At 45.3% G+C, this 23,962-nt stretch overlaps 2 protein-coding genes across 10 annotated transcripts in view; both read left to right on the top strand.

The window, feature by feature from the left end:
- The window catches only part of CPEB1 (cytoplasmic polyadenylation element binding protein 1), a 67,396-nt gene extending 63,916 nt beyond the window's left edge, over positions 1 to 3,480 (top strand). For all 9 annotated transcript variants that reach the window (XM_084817038.1, XM_084817037.1, XM_084817034.1 and 6 more), the window contains 2 exons: positions 1,872 to 1,952; positions 2,088 to 3,480. In XM_084817038.1, coding sequence (XP_084673164.1) covers positions 1,872 to 1,952; positions 2,088 to 2,198 — 192 coding nt within the window. In that variant the 3' untranslated portion in view covers positions 2,199 to 3,480. The remainder of the gene's footprint in view (positions 1 to 1,871; positions 1,953 to 2,087) is intronic.
- A 5,542-nt stretch (positions 3,481 to 9,022) lies between these two features.
- LOC146337080 (sperm axonemal maintenance protein CFAP97D1-like) lies at positions 9,023 to 22,079 on the top strand. Its single transcript, XM_084816374.1, has 5 exons — positions 9,023 to 9,115; positions 17,212 to 17,292; positions 19,538 to 19,656; positions 20,788 to 20,944; positions 21,945 to 22,079. The coding sequence occupies exons 1-5, from the start codon at positions 9,023 to 9,025 to the stop codon at positions 22,077 to 22,079; spliced, it is 585 nt and encodes a 194-aa protein (XP_084672500.1).
- Positions 22,080 to 23,962: the final 1,883 nt, after the last annotated feature.

The raw sequence follows: 23,962 nt of genomic DNA, 5'->3' as shown, positions 1-23,962 counted from the left end.
TATACTGGCTGAGTCAGAGCACTGGTCCATCTAACCCAGTGTTGTCGACACTGACTGGCAGCAGCTCTCCGGGGTTACAAGCAGGTTTTTTTTGCAGCCCTACCTGGAGATGCTGGGGGTTGAATGTGGGGCTTCTGCATGCAAAGCAGGTGTTCTGCCACTGAGCTACAGTCCTCCCCTGTGTTGGCCACCTGGCTATTTACCCAAGCTTTCGGATCTTATTGGCTGTAGCTCGGTCTTTATCTCTCCGCTTGCGTCATTACTGGTGATTTTATACTGTTGATGAATATAATTGGATTGTGGTTTTATGTTGAATGGTTTTATTATTGCATCCCTGTATCTACTGATATAGGGCAGGTTAGCAATATTTTCATAAATAAGAATACCCCCCTCATATACACAACATATACTCTCCCCTCCTGGAAATGCCTCCGGTATAGCAATTAGGCTTTTTAAAGCCTCCATTAGCACCAATGAAGGCTTTAAAAAAAAAAAAAACCTAAGTGCAGCACTGGTGGGGAGTCACAGCAGGGAAAATATCCCTGCTCCGCTGCTGATTTTTTTTCCCCTCCAGTCTGGGCAGACCTTGGGGGAGAAGCTGGCGAGCCAGGTGGTGAATTCCTGCAGGCTGTATTTGGCCCATGAGCTGAAGGTTCCTCACATGTGGTTTATATATTTTGTTCTAACTTGCACCCTGCATTGAATGTGGTGTAGTGGTTGGAGCGTTGAACCGGGACTCAGGAGACCCAGGTTCTAGTCCCCATTTGACCATTAGGCTTCCTGGGTAACTTTAGGCCAGTCACTGACGCTCAGCCTGACCTACCTCACAGGGTGGTTGCGAGGACAAAATGGAAAGAAGGAAGACCATGTGACCCACCTTAAGCTCCTTACAAGAAGGAAAAGGGTGGGCTATAAATGTAATAATAAATAATAAGAAAATAAAATTACTTTAGTTTAAAATGTAATGAGCGCTTCTGAAAAAATAATTCCTTTTGACAGATGCAAGCCCTGGGATTTGTCTGCAGTGCAAGGTTTGAGGTTTTTTACACTGAGTGGGGCGCTCGAGCCAATGCATCCTGGCAGCATAGTTCAGTTGCTGCATATCATAAACAAAGTTGTGGTTCTGGTTTTAATGGCTGCAACATTCTGTTTTGTGTCCTGAGGTTGAGGCAGACCCTGCTTTCTTTCCTTGTCAAACCCGCTGAGTGTTTAGCCAGAATACTAAGCTCTCCAAAGACAGGAGAGCAGCGCTGCAGAGGGTCAGCCTAAAGATTACTGTGATCATGCTCACTCAGTGACAGCATCATGTCACCTGAATGCATGAATATTGCAAGATAGGGCAAAAAATGGTATGGTAGGTCAGCTAGGTGCCAAAGACAGACACACACACACACACACACACACCCCTACCTTGCAGGTGAGAAACTGACCTTATCCTAGACATTAAGCCCCTACTGCTCTGTTCTAGGATTAAGCCCCTACTGTTCTGTTCTGGGCAGACTTTTCCAATGAGGGAAAAGAGTAAAATTTGTCCAACTGAAGCTGACCATACCTGCCTCCTCCAAAACGTGTCCTTGGTCCTGCTTCTGTAGGAACATACAGAACTCTTTCAGCTTTGGCTTTTTCTTGTTCGGTGCCTTGAGTGCCATTTCCTGGTTGTTGTTTATTCGGTCAGTCGCTTCCGACTCTTCGTGACTCCATGGATAAATCAATTGACCTTTATTCTGTTTGTAGTGCACCTCCTATCTTGGCCTCCTTTGCCCAATAACATTGCGGCTTGAGCTGCAGCCATGCTGTGCCTGTCTTTACCCTCCCTCTCCTCCCCCTGATCCTTGGGTTACTTGGCTTTCATTTCCTTCTCTCCTGGGCAGGTTCAAATTGATCCGTACCTAGAAGATGCCATGTGTCAAGTATGCAGGTCTCAGCCAGGCCCCTTCTTCTGCAGAGACCAGGTAATGCTCTTGTTTCCTTGTGTTTGTTCTTGTGGGCACAACGGTATCCGTATTCCTGCTGTAGATCATCGCTAACACAGGAAGCCTCTGTAAGTGTGCACCAGACTGATGCCCCTCTCTCTCCCTCCTGCCTAGGTCTGCTTCAAGTACTTCTGTCGCTCCTGCTGGCATTGGAAACATTCCATGGATATCTTGAATCACCACCGCCCACTGATGCGCAACCAGAAGAATAGAGACACCAGCTAGAGCAGCGGTGGGGGCACCAGAAGCCACTGCAGTTTGCAGGGGGAAGCTCTTCTGTTTACCTGCCACAGGAAGAGAGTCCAGGGTTGCTTGCCGGTGCCACGCCCAGGCTGGGGGGATGCCCGTCTGAAGGACTAACGGGGAATCTTGCCTTCACGTTTGCACTTGCTGGTCTTTATTTGTTTCTGCACTTAATGCACAGTGAATTTTTGTCGGGGGGTTTGTTTGGGGGTTTTTGAGAGGGGAGGGCCCCTCAAACGATTCTGCAGTTCCCAGACTTTGGTTCCTTGTTGCTGACGAGAAGCATAAAGGGGCCATGTGTTGAGAAGGTATTTAATGCAGATGCCTTCACCTCGGTTTCTTATTTATCAAGGGCCCTTTTTTACATTCCTTGCAATACTGATGGTAATAATGCAGGTCTCATTGGCTCCATTTTTTTGCAGTTGCCATACAGTGCCTTTCCATTCATTTAACCCCCCCATCTGAACGGAATAAACTGAATGTTCAGCTGGTGTTTTTTACTGTAACAACAAGGAGACTTTGTTCTTCACTTAAACCAAATCATATTTCATATTTTACGCTCCAGGATTTTTACCAGTTCCTTTTTACACTCTTGAAATGGTTTTTAAGTCGTTTGAGACTAGATTTTTTTCTTTCCTGGCAGCTTTTAACATCATTGCAACTTGTGTCTGGGAGCTGTTAGTTAAAAAAAAGTTTCCCAGTTGTGAATAGCAGTATTTGCAACCCAGAAGGATAGGATTTTTGGATTTTGAAACTGGACCGGATAAACGATCTTTGAGCTGCTGTATATAGTTTGTTGCACTTTAAGTTGCACTTAAGGGGGCTTGATAAAAGGTTTTTAATCACAAAGTCACAAGACTTCAATTTTCTTTTTATAACGAGCTGATTAAGGGGCTGCGCTTTGGTAGGGCAGGCAAAGGTTCCTAGGAGCCCTTTTCTGTTTAGAGGGGAGACGAGTACCCTTAAGGGAGTTACTAAGGAGCAGCGTAGCCCACAGATTGTGCCGGGAGTTGAAGTTTTGATTTTGTTTTATTTTTTTCCCCTCTATTGGAAGCTGTGTGCCAAAGAACCAGTGTCATACGTTCTCCCTTCTTTCCTGCTGAGCTGATGTTGCATATTCCAGCTGCTCTTTGTGGGGTTTTGTGAAGCAGTATGTGAAGTCTCTACCTCATTGTAGTATATGCAGGCAAGACTGCACTCTCCTACAGATGTGTGGAGTAAGCTGTGATGTAGTTCTTGGCACATAATAAACACGTTGCAGCAGATGGTCGACTATTCTTTTAAGGGCAGCTCTGGTTCACACATAACGCTAACCCATAGTTTATTTAACCCATAGTTTGTTGCCCTACCCAGGGTTTGTCTGTCAGTCAATCAGTCAAACTATGGTTTGTTTTCTCAGTCCATGGGCTGTTTGCTTCCCTCCTTCACCTGTCTGTTTTGTTTGCTGCAACAGACTAACATTGCTATCCCTCTGGAAGTTATGAAATACTTGCATGGAATACAGGTAACCATGCTGCCTCACTGAGAGAAGTTGGAAATCCCCAGGCAAACCTGAACTGTAGCAGACACTAAACCTGCCATAAACCAACAAAAAGGCTTCAGAGAGAGAGGCTCCAGCATGAGCCTGCCAACTAGCAAGCCATTAGGAAATTTGACACTTCGGAAACTTTGAATCAATAGAGAGCTGGGGTGGCTAGCTCAGGACGGAATGTCATCCCTTTTTTTAAATGTAGGCTTAACACTGTTCATCTTCCTGTGCCTGCCTGTTCATTCATCACCCATGGCTGCCAGCTAGAAGTCAATCACATCCTTGCCTATTAGATCTTGTATTACATTGCTATGCAAAGCCTAAATGGATACACCTTTTGCTAGTGCTTGCCTTTGCTTTGTGTCAATAAGACAATTTCGTTTCCGTTTACTTGGGATGTATATATAACCCACTTAAATGACCATCTTGTGTATGTGTTGAAGTGGATTCTGGACCATACAAGCTACAATACATGTGTTAGTTTTTAAGGTGCAACAGAAGACCCTACTTGTCATGGCAGCGGCAGTTATTACTGGCTGTCAAGAACAGAAACCCTCGGTACTGTCTAGGTGGAAGTGCCAGCATGTGAATCCCTTCTATCTCTTATCAGAGATAAGGAAGGGATTCCCTTTTTAGCACGCGCAAGGGAAAGCACAGGCTGTGCAGAAAGAAGCATTTCCATAGAGGCAGTCTCTCATGGCTTCATGACAAGGCTGACATTTGCCCAAATTATCCAATTATTAACAGTGCAGGATATTGCCTTTTCATCTGGTTACCCTAAGCTGGATTTGGAGAACAAGCCACGCTAATTTTTTTAACAATTCTAGCAACCGTTCTGATAATTAAATTGAACTAAAACAAGCATATGTGCAAGTTTTCTTGCCGTCAGCTCAACCCAAAGAGATTTCCATGTGCTTATAACGTTTCTGTATTGTGTCATAGAAAATCTAGTGGAACTGCTGGGAAATTATTGCATTGGTTTTGGTAGCAGATGCATGGTGCTTGGCTTGCACAACTTTCATGGATATAACTTGGGGCCAGATTGCCCTTCCACTGTGAAAATCAGGCCCCCTACTCCACAGAGGAACACTGATGCAGAAAACCTGAGAAACATGGCATGCGTCTCACTTTATCTAATCACCCAGTTGTGGGATGCCTATGGTATTTGGGACAATGTCAGAACCAGACCACCTCTAATCAACGTTTCTAAAGCCCTTCAGTACTGCCAAGGTGGTGTTTTTCCATGAAGAACTGGAAGTGAAAATTGAAAATTAATTTGTCCTTCTCCAGAGTTAAGATCCTTCTAAAAATGTTTACTTGCAACACAGTCCATTCAGCAGAAAGGCCTCTCTAAGGTTAAAAACATTTTCTTGTTGGCAGGTCCGATTTGCTTTATTACAGGGATGCAGTGCCTCAGGCCAGGGGCCAAATTTGGCTCTCTGGGGATCCCCAGAAGGCCATGCCCCCTTCCCCTAGCTCCACCCCATTTCCTCCAACCACCAGTTGGTGGTTTCTCAGCTGTTGCGCAGTTCCTCCCAATTCTAAAAGTTACTGGCAGAGGTTTAAGCTAAAGGATGCTGGTATTTTCAGTATTTTGGCCCTGCCTGTTTTGCCCACCCACCACTAGAATGTGGCCCCCAATAGCTTCTCTGAAATGGAGTTTAGCCTTTGAGCTGAAAGAGGTTCTGCACCCCCATTTGTTGCTTCTTGTTGAGTGTGGTGGTGAGATTACGGATGAATAGTTACAGGCCCCCTTAACCTTTTCTTACGTAATACTGGGACACTTTCTGTTCCACTGCGTGTGTAGAAGGGGAGTGCTTTAACTTACTGGCTTCAGAAGGAAGCTACCCTTTCTCTTCTCCCCGGCTTTCCAAGAGAAACTGACCCTATTGTTTTAAATGGTAAGCCCTTTGAGGAAGGAACCTGGCATACTTTTTCTTTGTAAAATGCCGTGTACATAGATGGTGATCTAAAACTTAATAAATAATACAATACCATGCTCAACAGGAAGCAATAAAATGAGCAGGACCTGCCAGAAGGAAACTTAGAATGGCTCAGTAGCGCTTTACCTGTCACGTTGTTGGTGCTACAATTGTGCTCTGGAACAAATCATGTCTGAAAGACCATGAGAAGATGACACAGAGAACACCAGAGTTTGGCCAGGGGTGTTGAACCTCTTTCACCCTAAGGGCTGAATTCCATTTCAGATAACCTCAGGGGGGCGGGGAGGGATGCTCATTCCACTGGTGGAATGCTGAAGGCAAAAAGCACGGGGCCAAAACCCCCAGCATGTTTTAGCTTAAAAGTTTTTACTGCCAATAAGTAAGGCTTAGGAGAGGCATTTCAAACTTTTAGAATGGGGAAACCAGTAGTCAAGGGAAAGGGGGTGAAGCTAGGTGGTAGGACATGGCCATTGGGCAATCCCAGAAAGCTGGTGTCAAGGTTCCATTTGTGACCTGGACCCCCTGAGCAGCTCCTCAGGGATCTCTTGCCTCCGTAAGAGGCCCACCTTCCTCCTTGTAAACTTCCCCTTCCCAGTAACATGGGGTTTAGGCTGTAAATGTGGGTGACTGACACTCTAGACACGGAGTTTAACCACAACAGTTTACTAGTAAATTGAAACAAGCCAATAAGAAGTAAAGGTATTTACACAACAGAACTGAGTGATACGAAATGCATTAAAAGAAAAGTTGCAAAACACAAGTTCCTTCACCCTAGGTGTCCTTAGACTTTTCTAGGCTGCATGTTCCTGCTCACTCTTCAGCCTCTGCTCTCACTTCAGGCTCTGGCTGTCTCTGCTCTTACCGGTTCTCTTTATATACCCTCCTCCCTCAAAACAGAAAGTACTGCTTCAGCCCTGAAGAAATGAAACTTACCAGGGGAAATTAAACTTAACTGGAGAAACGAAACTATTCTCAGGGATTCCTCCTCCCAACAAAAAACTCCAGGCCTCTAAGCCTGACTATTTTTACTTTTGCCTCTGTAGGCCTCAAACCTTCAGCACTGCATTTGACAACAGTGTCTAGCTTCTAAAACAAAGTGAACAGAAGCTGCCAACCCCAGAGAAAAGGGCTAGTGTAGAAGGAGCCCAACCCTTTTTTTTTTAAGCTTGCATGTACACAGCAAAGTACCCAGTGGCTTTGATTGCCCACACTCCCTTTTAAAGGCCTGAATTTTTGATGGTTGTATCAGTGCGCTCTCCCTTTGGAAGGGCATCAGGTTTCCTTATAAAGAACGTATAAATAATGAACAAAGCACATTGTAGTGGCAAGAGCGCTCCCATGGTAATGAAACCTGAGTTTTCAGAAATCCTGTAGGGAGGTGCCGCAGGTGGACCCCTGCAGAGGAAGATGGATGTTGCCTGCCTGCTGTGAAAAGCCTACTATTCTGTGGTGATGATTATTTAAGCCCCTGGGGAAAGTGCCCCCAGCCCCTGTCACTTGTGAATACAGGGCTTCATTCTGTACTAAACTTGTTCTTTTCCCTTGTCCAGTATTCTGTGCTTCCACCCGTAGGGCACGGTGTGTCCAGCTCAGAGCTCGGCCATGGCATTTCACTGTCTTGGATGAATTAAAATCCTGCCCCATGTCATTGTAAACTGAGCAGCTTAATAGCATGTTAAAACAAAGAGTCTTGTGATCAAAAAGGCACCGCAGTTGCAATACGACTGTTTTTCCTGGAATTGCCTGACACAGCTACTCTTCTGGAAGTGGCACATGAAAAGATGATTGACATGAAATGATGGACTTATTCAGGATAATTCTAAAATCCGTACTGGTGTAATACCTTTATTAGACCAACCAAAAGGTCACCCATCTGCCAAGGATGCTAAAGTTGCAGGATTCTTGCAGTGAGCAGGGGTTGGATTAGATGATTTTCAAGGTACCATCCAACTCTAAAATTCTGTTCCTTTCAACCAGTGAGTGCTATGGGGGGGCATGGAAGGAGATTGGTATAGGCTTCAGAGGGTGCATCATTACTTCTCTTGGATTACTACTAGCCTAAGAATATATGAAGAGTCCTCCCAGATCAGACCAACGGCCTATTTCATTCAGTATTCTGTTCCCCTGTGGTCAATAGGATGTCTCTGGGAACCCCGCAAGTGGAACATGAAGACAATAGCCCTCTCCTGCTGCAGTTTGTAGCAACTGGATTTCTGAAGCTGGTGGTCACTTATAGCCATCATGACCAGTAGCCTCTTATCCTCCATGAACTTGTCTAATTCCTTTTTAATACCATCTAAACTGGTGGCTTCCACCACATCTTCTCATCACATGCCTTTCAAAACCTTAATCAGTTTTTATATATTGGGGAAAAATATAAAATTACAGGGTTTGGATGTAGGTGACCACAGCTAGGCCAATTAGTTGAATAATACAAATTTGAGCAGGTCTATCTAATACTCGGGTGAGCTTGAGTATGTGGCCAAAGACTTAGTACATTAGCCAATGCTGCAGGATTTCAGGAAGCATCTCCCTTCTTAGTTGACTTGAATCCAAAGGAAATTGGGGCATGTTTGCAAGAACGATAGCCCAGGCTAGCAAATTCTGAGCACTAGTCCAACCAACCTAGGATGAGCCCTGCAGTTACGGGCATGATATCTGCTTTGTTGGTCTGAGACAGCCTTCCCCAACTTGGTGCTCACCAGATGTATTGGGCTACAACCCCATCATCTACAGCCAGCATAGCCAATAACTCTGGTGGCCGTGGGTGATGGGGGCTGTAGTCCAACACATCTGGTGGACGCCAGGTTGGGGAAGGCTCGTCTAGGAGCACGATTCTCGTCTAGGGTGCAGAAGTGCTGGCCCAGGGGGGTGGAAGAAAGGAGTCTGTACCTTTTGGGAAGGACTCTAGCTCAGCGGTAGAGCACCTGCTTTGCAAATCCCAGGTTCAATCCCCAGCATTTTGAGTTAGGGCTGGGAAAAAACCCTCTCTGAAACCCTGGAGAGCCACTGCCAGTCAGTGTATTGCTGTGTTGTGACCTGTTTTGGACACATCGATTTTATTACTACTATTACTACTACTAGTACTATCGCTGTTACATTATAGAGCTAGATGGACCAATGGCCTGATGCAATATAAGACACCTTCCTATGTTCCCATAAAAAAATAATGCACTCTCTGTTTTTAGCTGTTTTGTGCCCTTTGAAGCAATAACTCAACTGTCTCCCAACTGGTGGAGGTTAGGACCCAGTGGTGCTGCCCGTCTCTCTCCCCACTAGGTCACTTTGCCATTTGCCTTCTGTGCTATGCCCTGGTTGCAGTTCGCCTATGAGGCATGCACCAAGCATACCAGCCTCTCCTACCAGCAACCAGCAGGTACCTGCAGGAGAAATGGGATAAATCCAGTTACCAGGAGCACCACAGAAAGGTACAAATGCAAGTTTCAAAGGGGGTATACTGGGGCGCCTTGCTACAGGTAGCTTATTGTACTGCCAATGCAAGCAACAGGGAGCGAGAAGCAGGCAAAGGCTTCAGTTTGTGATCGATCCACAGATCTGATTCTCCGAAAGGATTGCAGGTGAGATTAATCATCCATAATTATTATGGCTGTTGTCTGCCTGAAGAAATCGGAGTTGGTTAATCATGTGAGTCAATTGATCTATGAATATTCCAAGATTTGTTAGCCATCTCAGAAACCATGGCCAATTATGTGCTGTGGAGTTCAATGGGGCTTACTCCCAGGTAAGTGGATATAGGATTGCAGTCTAAATGTTGCAGTCCTAATCCCGAAATGTTCTTCCATCCTCCTTCAGAAAGATCAGAGTGGCTTAATAGGGCTTCCAGGGGTCTCCTATTCAGGCACTGAACAGATATAGGACCGCTTAGCTTCAACAATACAATCACATCTGGTGTTCCCAAATCAGTTACAAGCATTGACACTTTCTGTATCCATGTTGGCAGACTATAACATTGGGACCTTTTGACTTCAGTGCTTCTGCTTCTGTCTTTTTTGCTATCTTCCATGGCCATATGATCCAGTATTAGTCATGGCTGCCATCTCCCTCTGACTCCCACCTATAGCTGCTTTCCTGGATGATATCCTGGCATGAGTCATTCATAATTTTGTTGCTTATCACTGTGGGGGTGGTGGGGTGTCAGATAATGATTTGTGCTGCCAATGCATGATGTGATATGTGCTGGCTGTAGAAAGCAAGTGTGATGTGAAGGTCCTCAGTTGTGTTGGCCCCACTCCACTATGTCAATCAGAAGATTTAGAATTAGAGTCACTGTGTAGGGCAGGAGGTATTGATTGTCTTTCACCAAAGGCTGAATTCAATTTCAGAGAAGCACTTGGGGACTGCATTCCAGTGGTGAGTGGTGCCAGAGGCCAAGGAGTGTGGCCAAAATGCCAACAAAAGAACGTATTTTAGCTTAAAGCCCTTACTGCCAGTAACTAAGGCCTAGGAGAGGCATTCCAACCTTTTAGAATGGGGAGAAAATCCTGTGCAAAAGCCAAGAAACCACGAAGTGATTGGGGGGAAGGAGATGGAGCCACGGGAAGGGGAGGAACCCAAAAGGGTTAGATTTGAGAGCCCAGGCTGGCTGGATTTAGCTGAGGTTCAACACCTCTGATGTAGGAGGACTTCTCAGGTAGTGTGAGAATAAAATGTATGCAGATGCTTAAGAACAGAGAAATGCCACATGATAAGCTATTCCCACTGGAGATGGCAAGAGCTGTAGTCCAACAAATCTGGAGGGCACCCGGTTGACAATGCTGAGGTGGATGGACCAATGGGCCATCTTGGTATAAGGTAGCTTTCCATAGTCCTGTCTTTGAGTCTGATGATCACTAAAGATCCAGGTATCTTGTTAAAAAAAAAAATGGTGGTGGTGCTCTTGTGAGCCATGTCAATGTTCTCATGATGGCTGAACTGACCAGTCAAACAAATGGAAGTATCAGCATTTATGCAGATGACCTGAAGGTTGGGGATGAGTCCTTTTGCTTCTTACTTTTATTTAATTATGGTCACAGACTAGTCACTAGGAATACAAAATATGAATCAGGCTAACAGTGCCGGCCAGAATACAAAGCATACATAGAATAACAGGTTCAGATCAATACTAGCTTCAATGAGAGTATCTATTAGTGTCAGCAAATACTAAGATGAACTGTAATAAGATTTAACCATCTGATTCTTAATAGAACATGCCCAGGCACAGAATTTTGCCACTTAAAAGTAAGTTCCTTAGTAGAGTCTGAAAGAAGAAAGGAGGAGTAAAACTTGTTAAAAATACATATCTCTGCACAGAAATATAGGAGGATGAGCTTGGTAGCCCCATCAAGAGCATCTGGGTTAAAATAAGAGAGCCAGTGTGGTGTAGTGGCAAGAGTGTTGGACTAGGAGCTGGGAGATCCGGGTTCTAGTCCCCACTCAGCCATGGAAGCTCACTGGGTGACTTTGGGCCAATCACACACTCTCAGCCCAACCCACCTCACAGGGTTCTTGTTGTGAGGATAAAATGGAGAGGAGGAGGAGAATGTAAGCTGCCTTGGGTTCCTTGCAAGAGGAAAAAAGGCGGGGTATAAATGCAATCAATCAATCAATCAAAATAAATGGAGCAAAGAATAAAAGGAACATGGTGGTTGGAGTCTACTACCAGCCACCCTGTCAAGGAGTTGAAACTTTTGAAAAGCAAATTGCCAAGGTTTCAAGGAAGCACAATGTAGTAGTAATTGTTGTTGTTCAGTCGTTCAGTCGTGTCCGACTCTTCGTGACCCCATGGACCATAGCACGCCAGGCCTTCCTGTCCTGCGCTCTCTCCCGGAGCATGCTCAAGTTCATATTCATTGCATCCGTGATGCTATCTAGCCATCTCATCCTCTGCCGTCCCCTTCTCCTTTTGCCTTCAGTCTTTCCCAGCATCAGGGTCTTTTCCAGGGAGTTTTCTCTTCGCATTAGGTGGCCAAAATATTGGAGCTTCAGCTTCATTATCTGTCCTTCCAATGAGCAGTCAGGGTTGATTTCCTTTAGGATGGACTGATTTGACCTCCTTGCAGTCCAGGGGACTCGTAAGAGTCTTCTCCAGCACCACAGTTCGAAAGCATCAATTCTTCGGCGCTCAGCCTTCCTTATAGTCCAGCTCTCACAGCCATACATTACTACTGGGAAAACCATAGCTTTGATTAGACGGACCTTTGTCGGCAAGGTGATGTCTCTGCTTCTTACTATGCTGTCTAGGTTGGCCATAGCTTTCCTCCCAAGGAGCAAGCGTCTTTTAATTTCATGGCTACAGTCACCGTCTGCGGTGATCTTGGAGCCCAAGAAAGTAAAATCTGTCACTGCTTCCATTTCTTCCCCTTCTATATGCCAGGAAGTGATAGGGCCAGATGACATGATCTTAGTTTTTTTAATGTTGAGTTTCAAACCAGCTTTTGCACTCTCCTCTTTCACCCTCAACAAGAGGCTCTTGAGATCCTCTTCGCTTTCTGCCATTAGGGTGGTATCGTCTGCATATCGGAGGTTGTTGATAATTCTCCCGGCAATCTTAATTCCGACCTCTGATTCATCCAACCCGGCATTTCTCATGATGTACTCTGCATATAAGTTAAATAAGCAGGGTGACAATATGCAGCCTTGTCGTACTCCTTTCCCAATTTTGAACCACTCAGTTGTTCCGTGTCTGGTTCTTACTGTTGCTTCTTGACCCTCGTACAGGTTTCTCAGGAGACAGGTAAGGTGGTCTGGTACTCCCATCACTTTAAGAATTTGCCACAGTTTGTTGTGATCCACACAATCAAAGGCTTTAGCGTAGTCAATGAAGCAGAAATAGACGTTTTTCTGGAATTCTCTTGCTTTCTCCATGATGCAGCGAATGTTGGCGATTTGATCTCTAGTTCCTCTGCCTCTTCGAAACCCAGCTTGTACTTCCGGTAGTTCTCGGTTCGCATACTGCTGAAGCCTAGCTTGTAGGATTTTGAGCATAACCTTGCTGGCATGTGAAATGAGCGCAATTGTGCGGTAGTTTGAACACTCTTTGGTGTTGCCCTTCTTTGGAATTGGAATGTAAACTGACCTTTTCCAGTCTTGTGGCCACTGTTGAGTGTTCCAGATTTGTTGGCATATTGAATGCAGCACTTTAACAGCATCATCTTTTAGGATTTTAAATAGCTCGGCTGGAATACTGTCATCTCCGCTAGCTTTGTTGTTACTAATGCTTCCTAAGGCCCACTTGACTTCACTCTCTAGGATGTCTGGCTCAAGTTCAGTGACCGCACTATCATGGCTATCAGGGACATTCAGATCTTTCCTGTATAGTTCTTCTGTGTATTCTTGCCACCTCTTCTTAATCTCATCTGCTTCTGTTAGGTCCCTGCCTTCTTTGTCCTTTATCATGCCCGTCTTTGCACAAAACGTTCCCTTGAGATCTCCAATTTTCTTGAAGAGATCTCTAGTCTTTCCCATTCTGTTGTTTTCCTCGATTTCTTTGCATTGTTCATTTAAGAAGGCCTTCTTGTCTCTCCTTGCTATTCTCTGGAACTCTGCATTCAGTTGGGTATATCTTCCCCTTTCTCCTTTGCTTTTCACTTCCCTTCTTTCGTGAGCTACTTGTAAAGCCTCATCAGACAGCCACTTGGCTTTCTTGCATTTCTTTTTCTTTGGGACGGATTTCGTTGCTGCCTCCTGAACAATGTTACGGACCTCCGTCCATAGTTCCTCAGGCACTCTGTCTATCAGGTCTAATCCCTGAAATCTATTCCTCACCTCCACTGTATATTCATCAGGGATATGATTTAGGTCATACCTGAACGGTTTAGTGGTTTTCCCTACGTTCTTCAATTTAAGCCGAAATTTTGTAAGAAGCAGCTCATGATCTGAGCCACAGTCAGCTCCAGGTCTTGTTTTGACTGACTGTATGGAGCTTCTCCATCTTTGGCTGCAAAGGACATAATCAATCTGATTTCGATATTGACCATCTGGTGACGTCCATGTGTAGAGTCGCCTCTTGTGCTGTTGGAAAAGAGTGTTTGCTATGATCAGCGTGTTCTCTTGGCAAAACTCTATTAGCTTTTGTCCTGCTTCATTTTGTACACCAAGGCCATGCCTGCCTGTTATCCCGGTGATTTCTTGACTTCCTACTTTAGCATTCCAATCCCCTATGATGAAGAGGACATCTTTTTTTGGTGTTAGTTCTAGAAGGTGTTGTAGGTCTTCATAGAACCGATCAACCTCAGCTTCTTCGGCCTCAGTGGTTGGGGCATAGACTTGAATTACTGTGATGTTGAATGGTTTGCCTTGGATTCGTACTGAGATCATTCTATCATTTTTAAGATTGTACCCCAGTACTGCTTTTCCCACCCTTTTGTTGACTATGAGTGCTACTCCATTTCTTCTAAGGGATTCTTGCCCACAATAGTAGATATGATGGTCACCTGAATTAAATTCGCCCATGCCTGTCCATTTGAGTTTGCTGATTCCCAAGATGTCGATGTTCAATCTTGCCATCTCATGTTTGACCACCTCCAGCTTACCTTGATTCATTGATCTGACATTCCAGGTTCCTAAACAATATTGTTCTTTACAGCATCGGATTTTCTTTTCACCGCCAGACACATCCACAGCTGAGTGTCCTTTCGGGTTTGGCCCAGCCGCTTCACTCTTTCTGGCGCTACTTGGAAATACCCTCTGCTCTTCCCCAGTAGCATATTGGACACCTTCCGACCTGAGGGGCTCATCTTCCGGCGTCATCTCTTTTAGCCTTGTGATACGTTCCATGGGGTTTTCTTGGCAAGAATACTGGAGTGGGTTGCCATTTCCTTCTCCAGTGGACCACATTTTGTCAGAACTCTCTGCCATGACCTGTCCGTCTTGGGTAGCCCTGCACGGCATAGCTTATGGCTTCACTGAGTTACGCAAGCCCCTTCGCCACAACAAGGCAGTGATCCATGAAGGGGGTAGTAGTAATGGGGGACTTCAATTTCCCTGATATTTGTTCAGAGACAAAAATCTGCAAAACATGGCCCCTCCAAGAGATTCCTGACTTGTGTTGCTGATAATTTCCTCCTACAGAAAGTAGAGGAAGGAACTAGAGGATCAGCTATCCTTGACTTGATCCTAACCAACAGAGATGACTTAAGTAGCAGTTACGAGAACTCTGGGGGAAAGTGACCATGTTATACTTGAGTTCTTGGCTCTAAAGGAAGCAAAAGCTGAGTGTAGCCAAACACATACCCTGGATTTTAGGAAAGCCAATTTTAATAAACTCAGAACAATGATCGGTAAGGTCCCATGGCAAGCGACTCTTAATGAGAAAAGGAGTCCAAGATGGGTGGGAGTTTTTAAAAAAGGAAATTCTAAAGGCACAATTACAAACAATTCCAACAAGAAAAAAAGGCAGAAGACAACAGAAGAAGCCAATGTGGCTTCACAAAAAGCTTAGAGATGACCTGAAAACAAAAAAGGAAACATATAGGAAGTGGAAGGAAGGCCAAATTACAAAGGAAGAGTACAGGCAGGTAGCACAGAATTGCAGGGATGGCGTCAGCAAGGCTAAAGCTGAGAACGAGCTGAGGTTAGCAAGGGATGCTAAAAGCAACAAAAAGGCTTTCTTCAGATACGTGCATAGTAAAAGACAGAGGAAAGAAATGGTGGTTCAGCTATTAAATAAGGATGGCAAAATGATAACAGATAACAAGGAAAAGGCAGAAGTGCTCAATCCCTACTTTGGCTCAGTCTTCTCCCAAAAGAGGATCTATGACCCCCCTGGTAAAGGCGAAGTGCAGGCTGAAGGGGCAGGATTGCAGCTTGAGATCGATAGGCATATGGTCAAGGAACACCTAATGACTTTGAATGAGTTCAGATCTCCAGGCCAGATGAACTGCATCCTAGAGTAATAAAGGAACTGGCAGAAGAACTCTCAGAACCACTGTCTATTATCTTTGAGAAATCATGAAGGACGGGGGAAGTGCCAGATGATTGGAGGAAGGCTAATGTTGTCCCTATCTTCAAAAAGGGCAAAAAGGAGGAACCTGGGAACTACAGACCAGTCAGTCTGACATCAATCCCTGGGAACATTTTGGAGCAGATTATCAAGCAATCCATCTGTAAGCAACTTGAAAACAATGCAGTGATTACTCGAAGCCAGCATGGATTTGTCAAGAACAAATCCTGCCAGACTAATCTGATCTCATTTTTTGATCAGGTAACCTCCCTTGTGGACTGTGGGAATGCTGTGGACATCATATACCTTGACTTCAGCAAAGCTTTCAACAAAGTGCCCCATGATATCCTGATTAGCAAACTAGCTCAAAGTGGGCTAGATGAAACAACTATCAGGTGGATCCACAGTTAGCTACAGAATTGGACTCAAAAGAGTGCTTATCAATGGGATCTTCTCAAACTGGGGAGAGGTAATGAGCAGGGTACCGCAGGGCTCAGTCCTGGGCCCAGTGCTCTTCAACATTTGTATTAATGACTTGGAGGAGGAGGTGCAGGGAATGCTGATCAAATTTGCAGATGGCACAAAATTGGGTGGGATAGCTAATATCTTGGAAGACAGAAACAAAATTCAAAGTGATCTTGATAGGCTGGAGTGCTGGACAGAAAACAACAGAATGACATTTAATAGGGATAAATGCCAAGTTCTGCACCTAGGAAAAAGAAACCAAATGCACAGTTACAAGATCGGGAATACTTGGCTCAACAATACTACAAGCGAGAAGGATCTTGGAATGGTTGTCGATCACAAGCTGAATATAAGCCAACAATGTGATGTGGTTGCAAAAAAGGCAAATACTATTTTGGGCTGCATTAATAGAAGTATAGCTTCCAAATCCCAGGAAGTACTAGTTCCCCTGTACTCAGCACTGGTTAGGCCTCATCTTGAGTACTTTGTCCAATTCTGGGCACCACACTTTAAGAAGGATGCAGACAAGCTGGAGAGGGTTTAGAGGAAGGCAACAAAGATGATCAGGGGACTGGAAACAAAGCCCTATGAAGAGAGACTGAAAGAACTGGGCATGTTGAGCCTTGAGAAGAGAAGACTGAGGGGAGATATGGTAGCGCTCTTCAAGTACTTGAAAGGCTGTCACAGAGAGGAAGGCCAGGTTCTCTTCTCGATCATCCCAGAGTGTAGGACACAGAATAATGGGCTCAAGTTACAGGAAGCCAGATTCCAGCTGAACATCAGGAAAAACGTCCTGACTGTTAGAGCAATACGACAATGGAACCAATTCCCTAGGGAGGTGGTGGGCTCTTCCACACTGGAGGCATTCAAGATGAAGCTGGACAGCCATCTGTCAGTGATGCTTTGACTTAGATCCTTGCATTGAGCAGGGGGTTGGACTCGATGGCCTTGTAGGCCCCTTCCAACCCTACTATTCTATGATTCTATGGTTCTCAGATCTTCCTGGGAATTTTATTAAAATCGGGGCAATATAACCGGAGCAAATGTCCTTATAATATAAACAGTGTAAGACATGTTCAGTGTTGCTTCATTGTTCCTTGATCACTCCTCTACTTGCAGGTGAAGTTAGCTGTCCCTGTTGTGAACACTCCAGCTATGCCAGCACCTTCCCATCTACAGGTGAACTTGAAGAAAATACAGGTAGAACTAATTGTACTGTGTTGGAAGCTCAGTGGGGGCTGATTTATGCAGTCAGGTTTCAGACCTTAACATGCAAGCGCAGATACTTTGAGATCACACACACACACACACACACACACACCCATAGGGATCAAATGTAATTCCAAGGTCTACCAACCATGACCTTTGGTGAATCAACCACAAATCATTGTGTCGCTCTGTAGCAATCTTACCTAACCTGGTGCCCACCAGAGGGGTTGGACTGCAACTCCCATCAGCCCCAGTCAGTATGGCCAATTGTTAGCAATGATGAGAGATGTAATCCAAAATAGCTGGACTGCACAGGTTGAATTCCTCTCATTAGAAATAATCCTACTATTGGTTTACAGCTTTCCCCACCTGGTGTCCTCTGGATGTTTTAGGCTACAATGCCCAGCATTTCTTACCATTGGCCATGCTGGCTGAGGCTGATGGGAGCTGAAGTCCAAAATAGCTGGAGGGCACCAGGTTGAGGAAGGCTATATTACACGCTAACATTTCCTAATGAGTTTGGTAGTTTAAAAAAGAAAATCAACGGTGAGCTGGAAAGTCCCCACTTCAAAATTAGTTGAGCCATGACATTGTTGGGTGGCTGTAAACAGCCTGACCCCTGAACCCATCCAGAATATTGTGACAATAAATACAGCTTACCTTACAAGGTGGTCATGAAGATTGCCGAGATACTGTATGTGGAGCACTTTTGATTGCTTAGGCAAAGTTGTATAGAAGTACTAAGTATTTGTTAGCATCTGTAGATGAAGGAGAGATGGCTCAAGAGCCCCTTTCTACCACTCTCACCAGTTGTAAAGAGAGAGAGAGATTCAGAAGCAAAACAAAGCTAGGTCTGCAACAAAAGCTTGATTAAATGGAGAGCTTTGTCAGCTTTATTAAACTGAGAGCTTTGTCATCATGCTGGGAGCTGTTGGCCTGGAAACAGATTCCCACTAGGAAACCTGCTTCCTTCGCGTCGGTTCCATTAAACGTTTTGCAGGTTCATCGTCCGATTCACCCCTTGAGCATGTAAACAAGTCAGATCTTGGAGTGAGTTTAAGCCTTGTGAAGACAAAGACTTGCTTTTCAACTTGGCCCTTTCCTCCACCTCTGACTACTTCAAGGAGAAATGGTAAAAGTAGGAAACTAACCAACAAACACATCCCTTGTAGGATCTATTGGTCTTTGTAGCCCCACACTTCCTCCTCTAAGTGTGCACCACTGAGCAAACATGGCCTCTACCCCATACCCTTAGGTCAAGTTCTTGTTGAGGCAGTAAACCTGTGTCTGGGTGACCTACCACTTCAAATCACTATTAGGGTTCTCACATGACTGAACAGTCCTACATACAGTGAAATGTTTACTTTAGCCTCATCCCCAGTTCAGAGGTAGGGTGGTCAGGTGTCCTACTCTACAGTTTACTTTGGAGAGCTGGCAGAGGACAGTCCTCTATTTGAAGGTGTCCTCTCTTTGCAGAGGTATCCAGTCCAAATTGGGTTTAAAGTCAAAGAACCATAAGGAAGGAGAGCAGGGGCCTTGGAGTTGCCCATCAAAAGTTAGCAACCTGGACTGAGCAGGCACACAGGTCACCTGGCCAGTTCTTCTCCACTATGGTGAGATGTATTGTATTTGTTTAAATTATAGTTATTATTTCTACATTTGCACCTACACATATATATTTGTATATGGAAATGCTATGCAAATTGGTGTCCCCTTTTGTCCTCACTTTTGGTGATACGTAAATGGCCACCCTATACAGAAGCCCTTTCCAGGTGGTGCAATTCAGATGAATGAAGACATATTAAGGGAAGGTTCTCTTCACTTGCTCAGGAACCCTAGTTTTCCAAAGTTTCCCATGGCATAGAGATTGCTCTGACGGAAGGGGAGCCTTCCCCAGTCTGGTGTCCTCCAGATGTGTTGGATTACAGCTCTCACCATCCCCAGCCAACATGACCATGCTGGCTGGGGATGATGAGAGTTGTAGTTCAATACATTTGGAGGATACCAAGTTAGGGAACCCTAGTGTAGAGTCACTGTTTTGGTCTGCAATGCCAGATAGCTGAAAGTAGGCAGGCTACTTTGTAATTTTGGGGGTGCCTGCAGCATTGAAGGTTGCATGCTGCACCCCAGAACTGAATGCTCACAATTGTTGCACAGCCCGATAAACAGATCTTCATGGCATTCAGTCCCATCACCCTTTTTATGATGACTGCATAACCTATTTTGTGTGTTTCAGCTGGAAAGAGAGTGTAAGGCAGTTTGGGACCGGGATAATCTCCTACACTATGCCAAACTGTGGGGAATCCAGCAGTCCCGGGGGCGTGTGGATAATTGGAACTTCTACTCTTTGCACAGGTCTGTAAGGAGGGGGATGAAATAGTGACTGGGGGTGGGGGTAAGATGAGCAGTGATCCCAGAGTGCTCCAAGTAGGGAAAAGAATGCCAGAGGAGACTGGCTGGCATCAGTGGGGTTTAAAGTGGTTTCCTTTTTAAAAGCCTGGTTGCAGCTGGGGAGGAGGAATTTTTCAAGGGGTGGGGTCACAGCATTGGGGAGTGGAGAGGAGAGATGTATGGATTTTGTAAAATCCGTTACGTCTGCATTTTGTGGATTGTCAAGTGCATTTCATTCCATCATCTGCTCATTGATGGAATCGGATTTTTTCCAATTTCCCAAATTTGTGCAAATTCACATTGGCACAAATTTGCACTTGCAAAAATGTGCAAATCCTCCCCATCCCCATGTGCATTTTCATGCTTTAGCCTATGGGGGAAATGTGCATTTTCGGCCCGAGATTTTTTATTGTATATATTTTTCTACGACTAAATTTGTGTAAAATTCCAGAAAGTAAAAAAACTGGTCCACAAGTACGCAGAGTCAATGTGACTCAGGGAAAGCCGTTCCATTGCAGAATCCCTAGGTTGGATTCATAAAGATCCGAACTCATTTGATTCCATTGCGGATTTCTTCAACATCCGTAGTGGAGAGTTAGCAGTCCCCCCCACATCGGTGATGCTTCCCCCCAAAATGCTCCCTGTGCTGCATTTAGGCTTTTTAAAAGCCTTTGTTAGCACCAATGGAGGCTTTTTAAAAGCCTAAATGCATCATTGGGGGTGGGGGGGAAGCAGGGAAAATCTCTTCTCTCTGCAGAGAGAAGAGATTTTCAGCTGGGAAAATCTCTTGTCTTCGACCAGCTGCTGATCAAAGATAAGAAATTTTCATCTGTGGAGAGGGGTCAGGGACTAGAGGAAAACTGGCAGGCTCGACGGGATTCCTTGTGCACCATATTTGGCCCACAGCTAGAGGTTCCCTATCCCTGCAGTGAGGGGACAGGCTGGAGGGAGAAGCCATCTGAATTTGAGTCATTTTGGATTCAAGTCTGAAAGGCTGTGGGTGAAAGAGAGTGAGGGGTCAGTATGAGAAACGGAGCTAGCAGAAGGGGTTTGTAGAAGGAATTGCCGCCCTGTGATCCACTGTCACACGTACAGCTTGAACTGGGAGAAGCGACAACAGGATCTTGCCCACATCTGCTGGGAGAACCAACAGCTGGTGAAGCGCCTGGAAGGGCAGAAGTCAGAACTGGCCCAGGAGCAGCTGATCCGTAACGGCATTGCCCGCTATCCCCGCGGCACAGGGAGCTGTCAGGTGACAAGGCATGGAGGAGAAGGGAGAGGGGGAATCTAGGAGACCCCAGCGACAATCTCCCCTTATTATTTTATTTATTTATTTATTTATTTATTTCATTTCTATACCGCCCAATAGCCGAAGCTCTCTGGGCGGTTCATTAACACTCTCTTGTCCAGCCTTCTTCAGCCTGTCACCCTCCAGATGAGTTGGATTACAACTCCCAGCAGCCTCAGCCAGTATGGTCGATAGGGTGATGGGAGCTGCAGTCCAACACATCTGGAGGGTTGGGAAAGGCTGCCCTCAAAAATGCTTCTGAATAATGGGGAAAATCCAGCTGTTTTAAAAAAATATGTCTTAGATCCAGTTCTTATATTATGAGAAGTAGCGTGGTTACCTGTGGCTCCATCCTATGCACCTGAAGGAATGCAGGAACCACACCGGAGAGGAGCAGATTTGTATGAGAAGATCAATCCTTTTATCAGAGGCCAAATAATGGGGGGGGGGCAGCATTCTTTCCACATAATTCTGTCCCATTTGATTTTTGCATCCCTACATCTGCCCATTCCAAAGAATGATTCAGTTTTCCTCTCATGCCCTGAAGAGCCCTGCAATGAAAGATGCACGTACACGCACCTTGAGTAGCCTTCAAAATCAAAACTGATTGTTGAATTGGCAATCAGCTTTTACAAAATGACAACATCAGATTTAAATGCACAGTATTACAACAATGATAAAACAGTAATGAAAGGGGATGGGGAGGGGGAAAACCAACCCTATAATACGCAGGATCGCTATACCTTGCCATTATCATACTGACATGAAACAGTATTCATTTCCAATAGAGCAGCTCTAAATGTAGATGCCAGCCAACCAAGCAAACACTGTCCTTTCTCACCAATCAGATATTTGATTTCTTTGGAGATGGCAAACACTTCAGTCTGGTTATAAAAGCAGCCAGCCATTTTTGTCTGACCTGCCTGCTTCAGAGTTGTCTGACCACATGCTTTGCATTTCCCAGGCAAGGAAGGAGAGGCAGAGGCAGTGGACGGGGCAGCAGCATCCTCACTTCAGCACCCCCTGGCAGCACCTCTGGGCCTCAGGGCAGCAAGACGAACAGTGGGATGGGCAAGGGCTTCTGGGAAGGCGGAAGTGAGTACGCCCAGGGAGGGAGGTATCTGCCACCGTCTCCTCACCATTCCCGTTGAGGAAAAGGGATGTGTTCCAGCCACCTGGGGTCTGGCTCCAACGACCAAGCAAAGGGGCTTTGGGATCGGGGCTTTGGGATTGCCCTTGGGGGCTTCTCTCCTGGGGATGCTGACGGCTCGTTGGTCAGGCCAGATTTGCCAGGAGGAGATTCTCTTGAAAGCCCCGAGCAGACACAGCACTGGCTAACACTCAACCTCGCGCATAAAGGAAAACCCCAGACCCTCTGAGAACGGCATGATGCCTGCTTCATGGGACTTGGAGAAGAGGCCTGAGCTCCCGGCAGCAAAGAGCACTCAAGCTTGCTGCAGGAGGACTGAGCGGGCCCCCAGGTTTGATGGGCAAACCATCCGGTGGGCTTCAGTGTCTGTCAAGTCCCATAAGTCTCCTCGGAAGTCTCCAGAGCCCCCAGAGGGGGCCTGTGGCAATGGCCATCCTGTTTCTCCATGGCATCTGATGTTAAAAGATCAGTTAGCAGGTGATGGAAAGGAAAGACCCTTTTCTGCCTGAAACCCTGGAGAGCTGCTGACAGTCAGAGACAATGTCTTTAGGGTGCAATCCTATGCATGTTTTGACAGGAAAAAAGTCCGACAACTCCCCAAATTCCCCAGCCAGTATGGCTGGCTGAGGAATTCTGGGAGTTGTAGGAACACAAGAAGAGCCCTGCTGGATCAGACCAGGGGTCTATCTAGTCCAGCATTCTGTTCACACACTGACCAACCAGCTGCCCACGGGAAACCCACAAGTAGGGCATGAGTGCAGCAGCACCCTCCCGCCCATGTTTCCCAACAACTGGTGTACATAGGCTCACTGCCTCTGATACTGGAGGTAGCATATAGCCTAGTAGCCATCGATAGCCTTCTCCATGAATTTGTCCAATCCCCTCTTAAAGCCATCCAAATTAGTGGCCATCACTACCTCGTGTGGAAGTGAATTCCATAATTTAACTATGCATTGTGTGAAGAAGGGAATTACTTTGTTATGTCTAAACATGTGTAGGATTTCACCCTTCATGACTTTTAATAATATTCAGGTCCCCTCTTAATTGCCCTTTGCCTGCTTTCTTTATGCTGTTATCTGGGTTTTTAATTTTCAGTTGCTTCATTGCCTTGTATTTACGGCTCTTTTGTTTTTTATAGTGTTGTTGTTTTGTTTGTATTGTTTCAGTGGAAGGTGGTTTTATTCTGTTTTAAACTTATGGCTTTTAGTTTATGTTTTACTATGTTGCTGTGTTTTATGTTTTGTTTTGTGAACTACCCAGAGAGCTTTGGCTAATGGGCAGAATGGAAATGTAAGAAAGAAAGAAAGAAAGAAAGAAAGAAAGAAAGAAAGAAAGAAAGAACAAACTTTGGCTGGTTTGTCCATTGCAGCTCTATCTGGAGAAGGCAGACCTAACCTCAGTGACTCATGCGCTGGTTACATCCAGACTAGGCTATTGCAGTGCACTGTATGTGGGACAGTTACACTGGCTACCAATCCTACAGCCATTGCACTGGCTACCAAGTTGTTTCTAGGCTCACTTTAAAGTGGTTGTGCTAATATTTTCAACAGCCTAAGACCTGGTTATTTGAACAGCCTAAGACCCACCTGCACTATTATGAACTTCCAGGGCCTTGCTCTCTGGCTCATCACTAATATAAACTGGGTTGGTAGGTACAAGGATCAGGGCCTTCTCAGTGGTGGCTGCAGATCTGTGGAACTCCCTTCCCAAGGAGCTCAGTCAAGCCCTCTTGCAGTCTTTAGATGCGGAATACAGACTTTTACATTGATTTTATATTGGCCTTTACATTTTACAGCTGCATTTAATCTTAAATGTTTCTGGTGATTTGTGAT

This window comes from Heloderma suspectum, chromosome 11 (genome assembly GCF_057233095.1).
Source record: "Heloderma suspectum isolate Gila_16-S chromosome 11, 16-S_ref, whole genome shotgun sequence".
Lineage (NCBI taxonomy): Eukaryota > Metazoa > Chordata > Lepidosauria > Squamata > Helodermatidae > Heloderma > Heloderma suspectum.
This window is presented reverse-complemented; position numbering and strand designations above follow the sequence as displayed.

Excerpts from the sequence above, each read along its gene's own strand:
- LOC146337080 (XM_084816374.1), top strand. The coding sequence starts at position 9,023 with ATGCACCAAGCATACCAGCCTCTCCTACCAGCAACCAGCAGGTACCTG. Across the intron at positions 19,657-20,787 it reads AACTTCTACTCTTTGCACAG|CTTGAACTGGGAGAAGCGAC; the intron begins GTCTGTAAGGAG and ends TCACACGTACAG. Across the intron at positions 20,945-21,944 it reads GCGGCACAGGGAGCTGTCAG|GCAAGGAAGGAGAGGCAGAG; the intron begins GTGACAAGGCAT and ends TGCATTTCCCAG.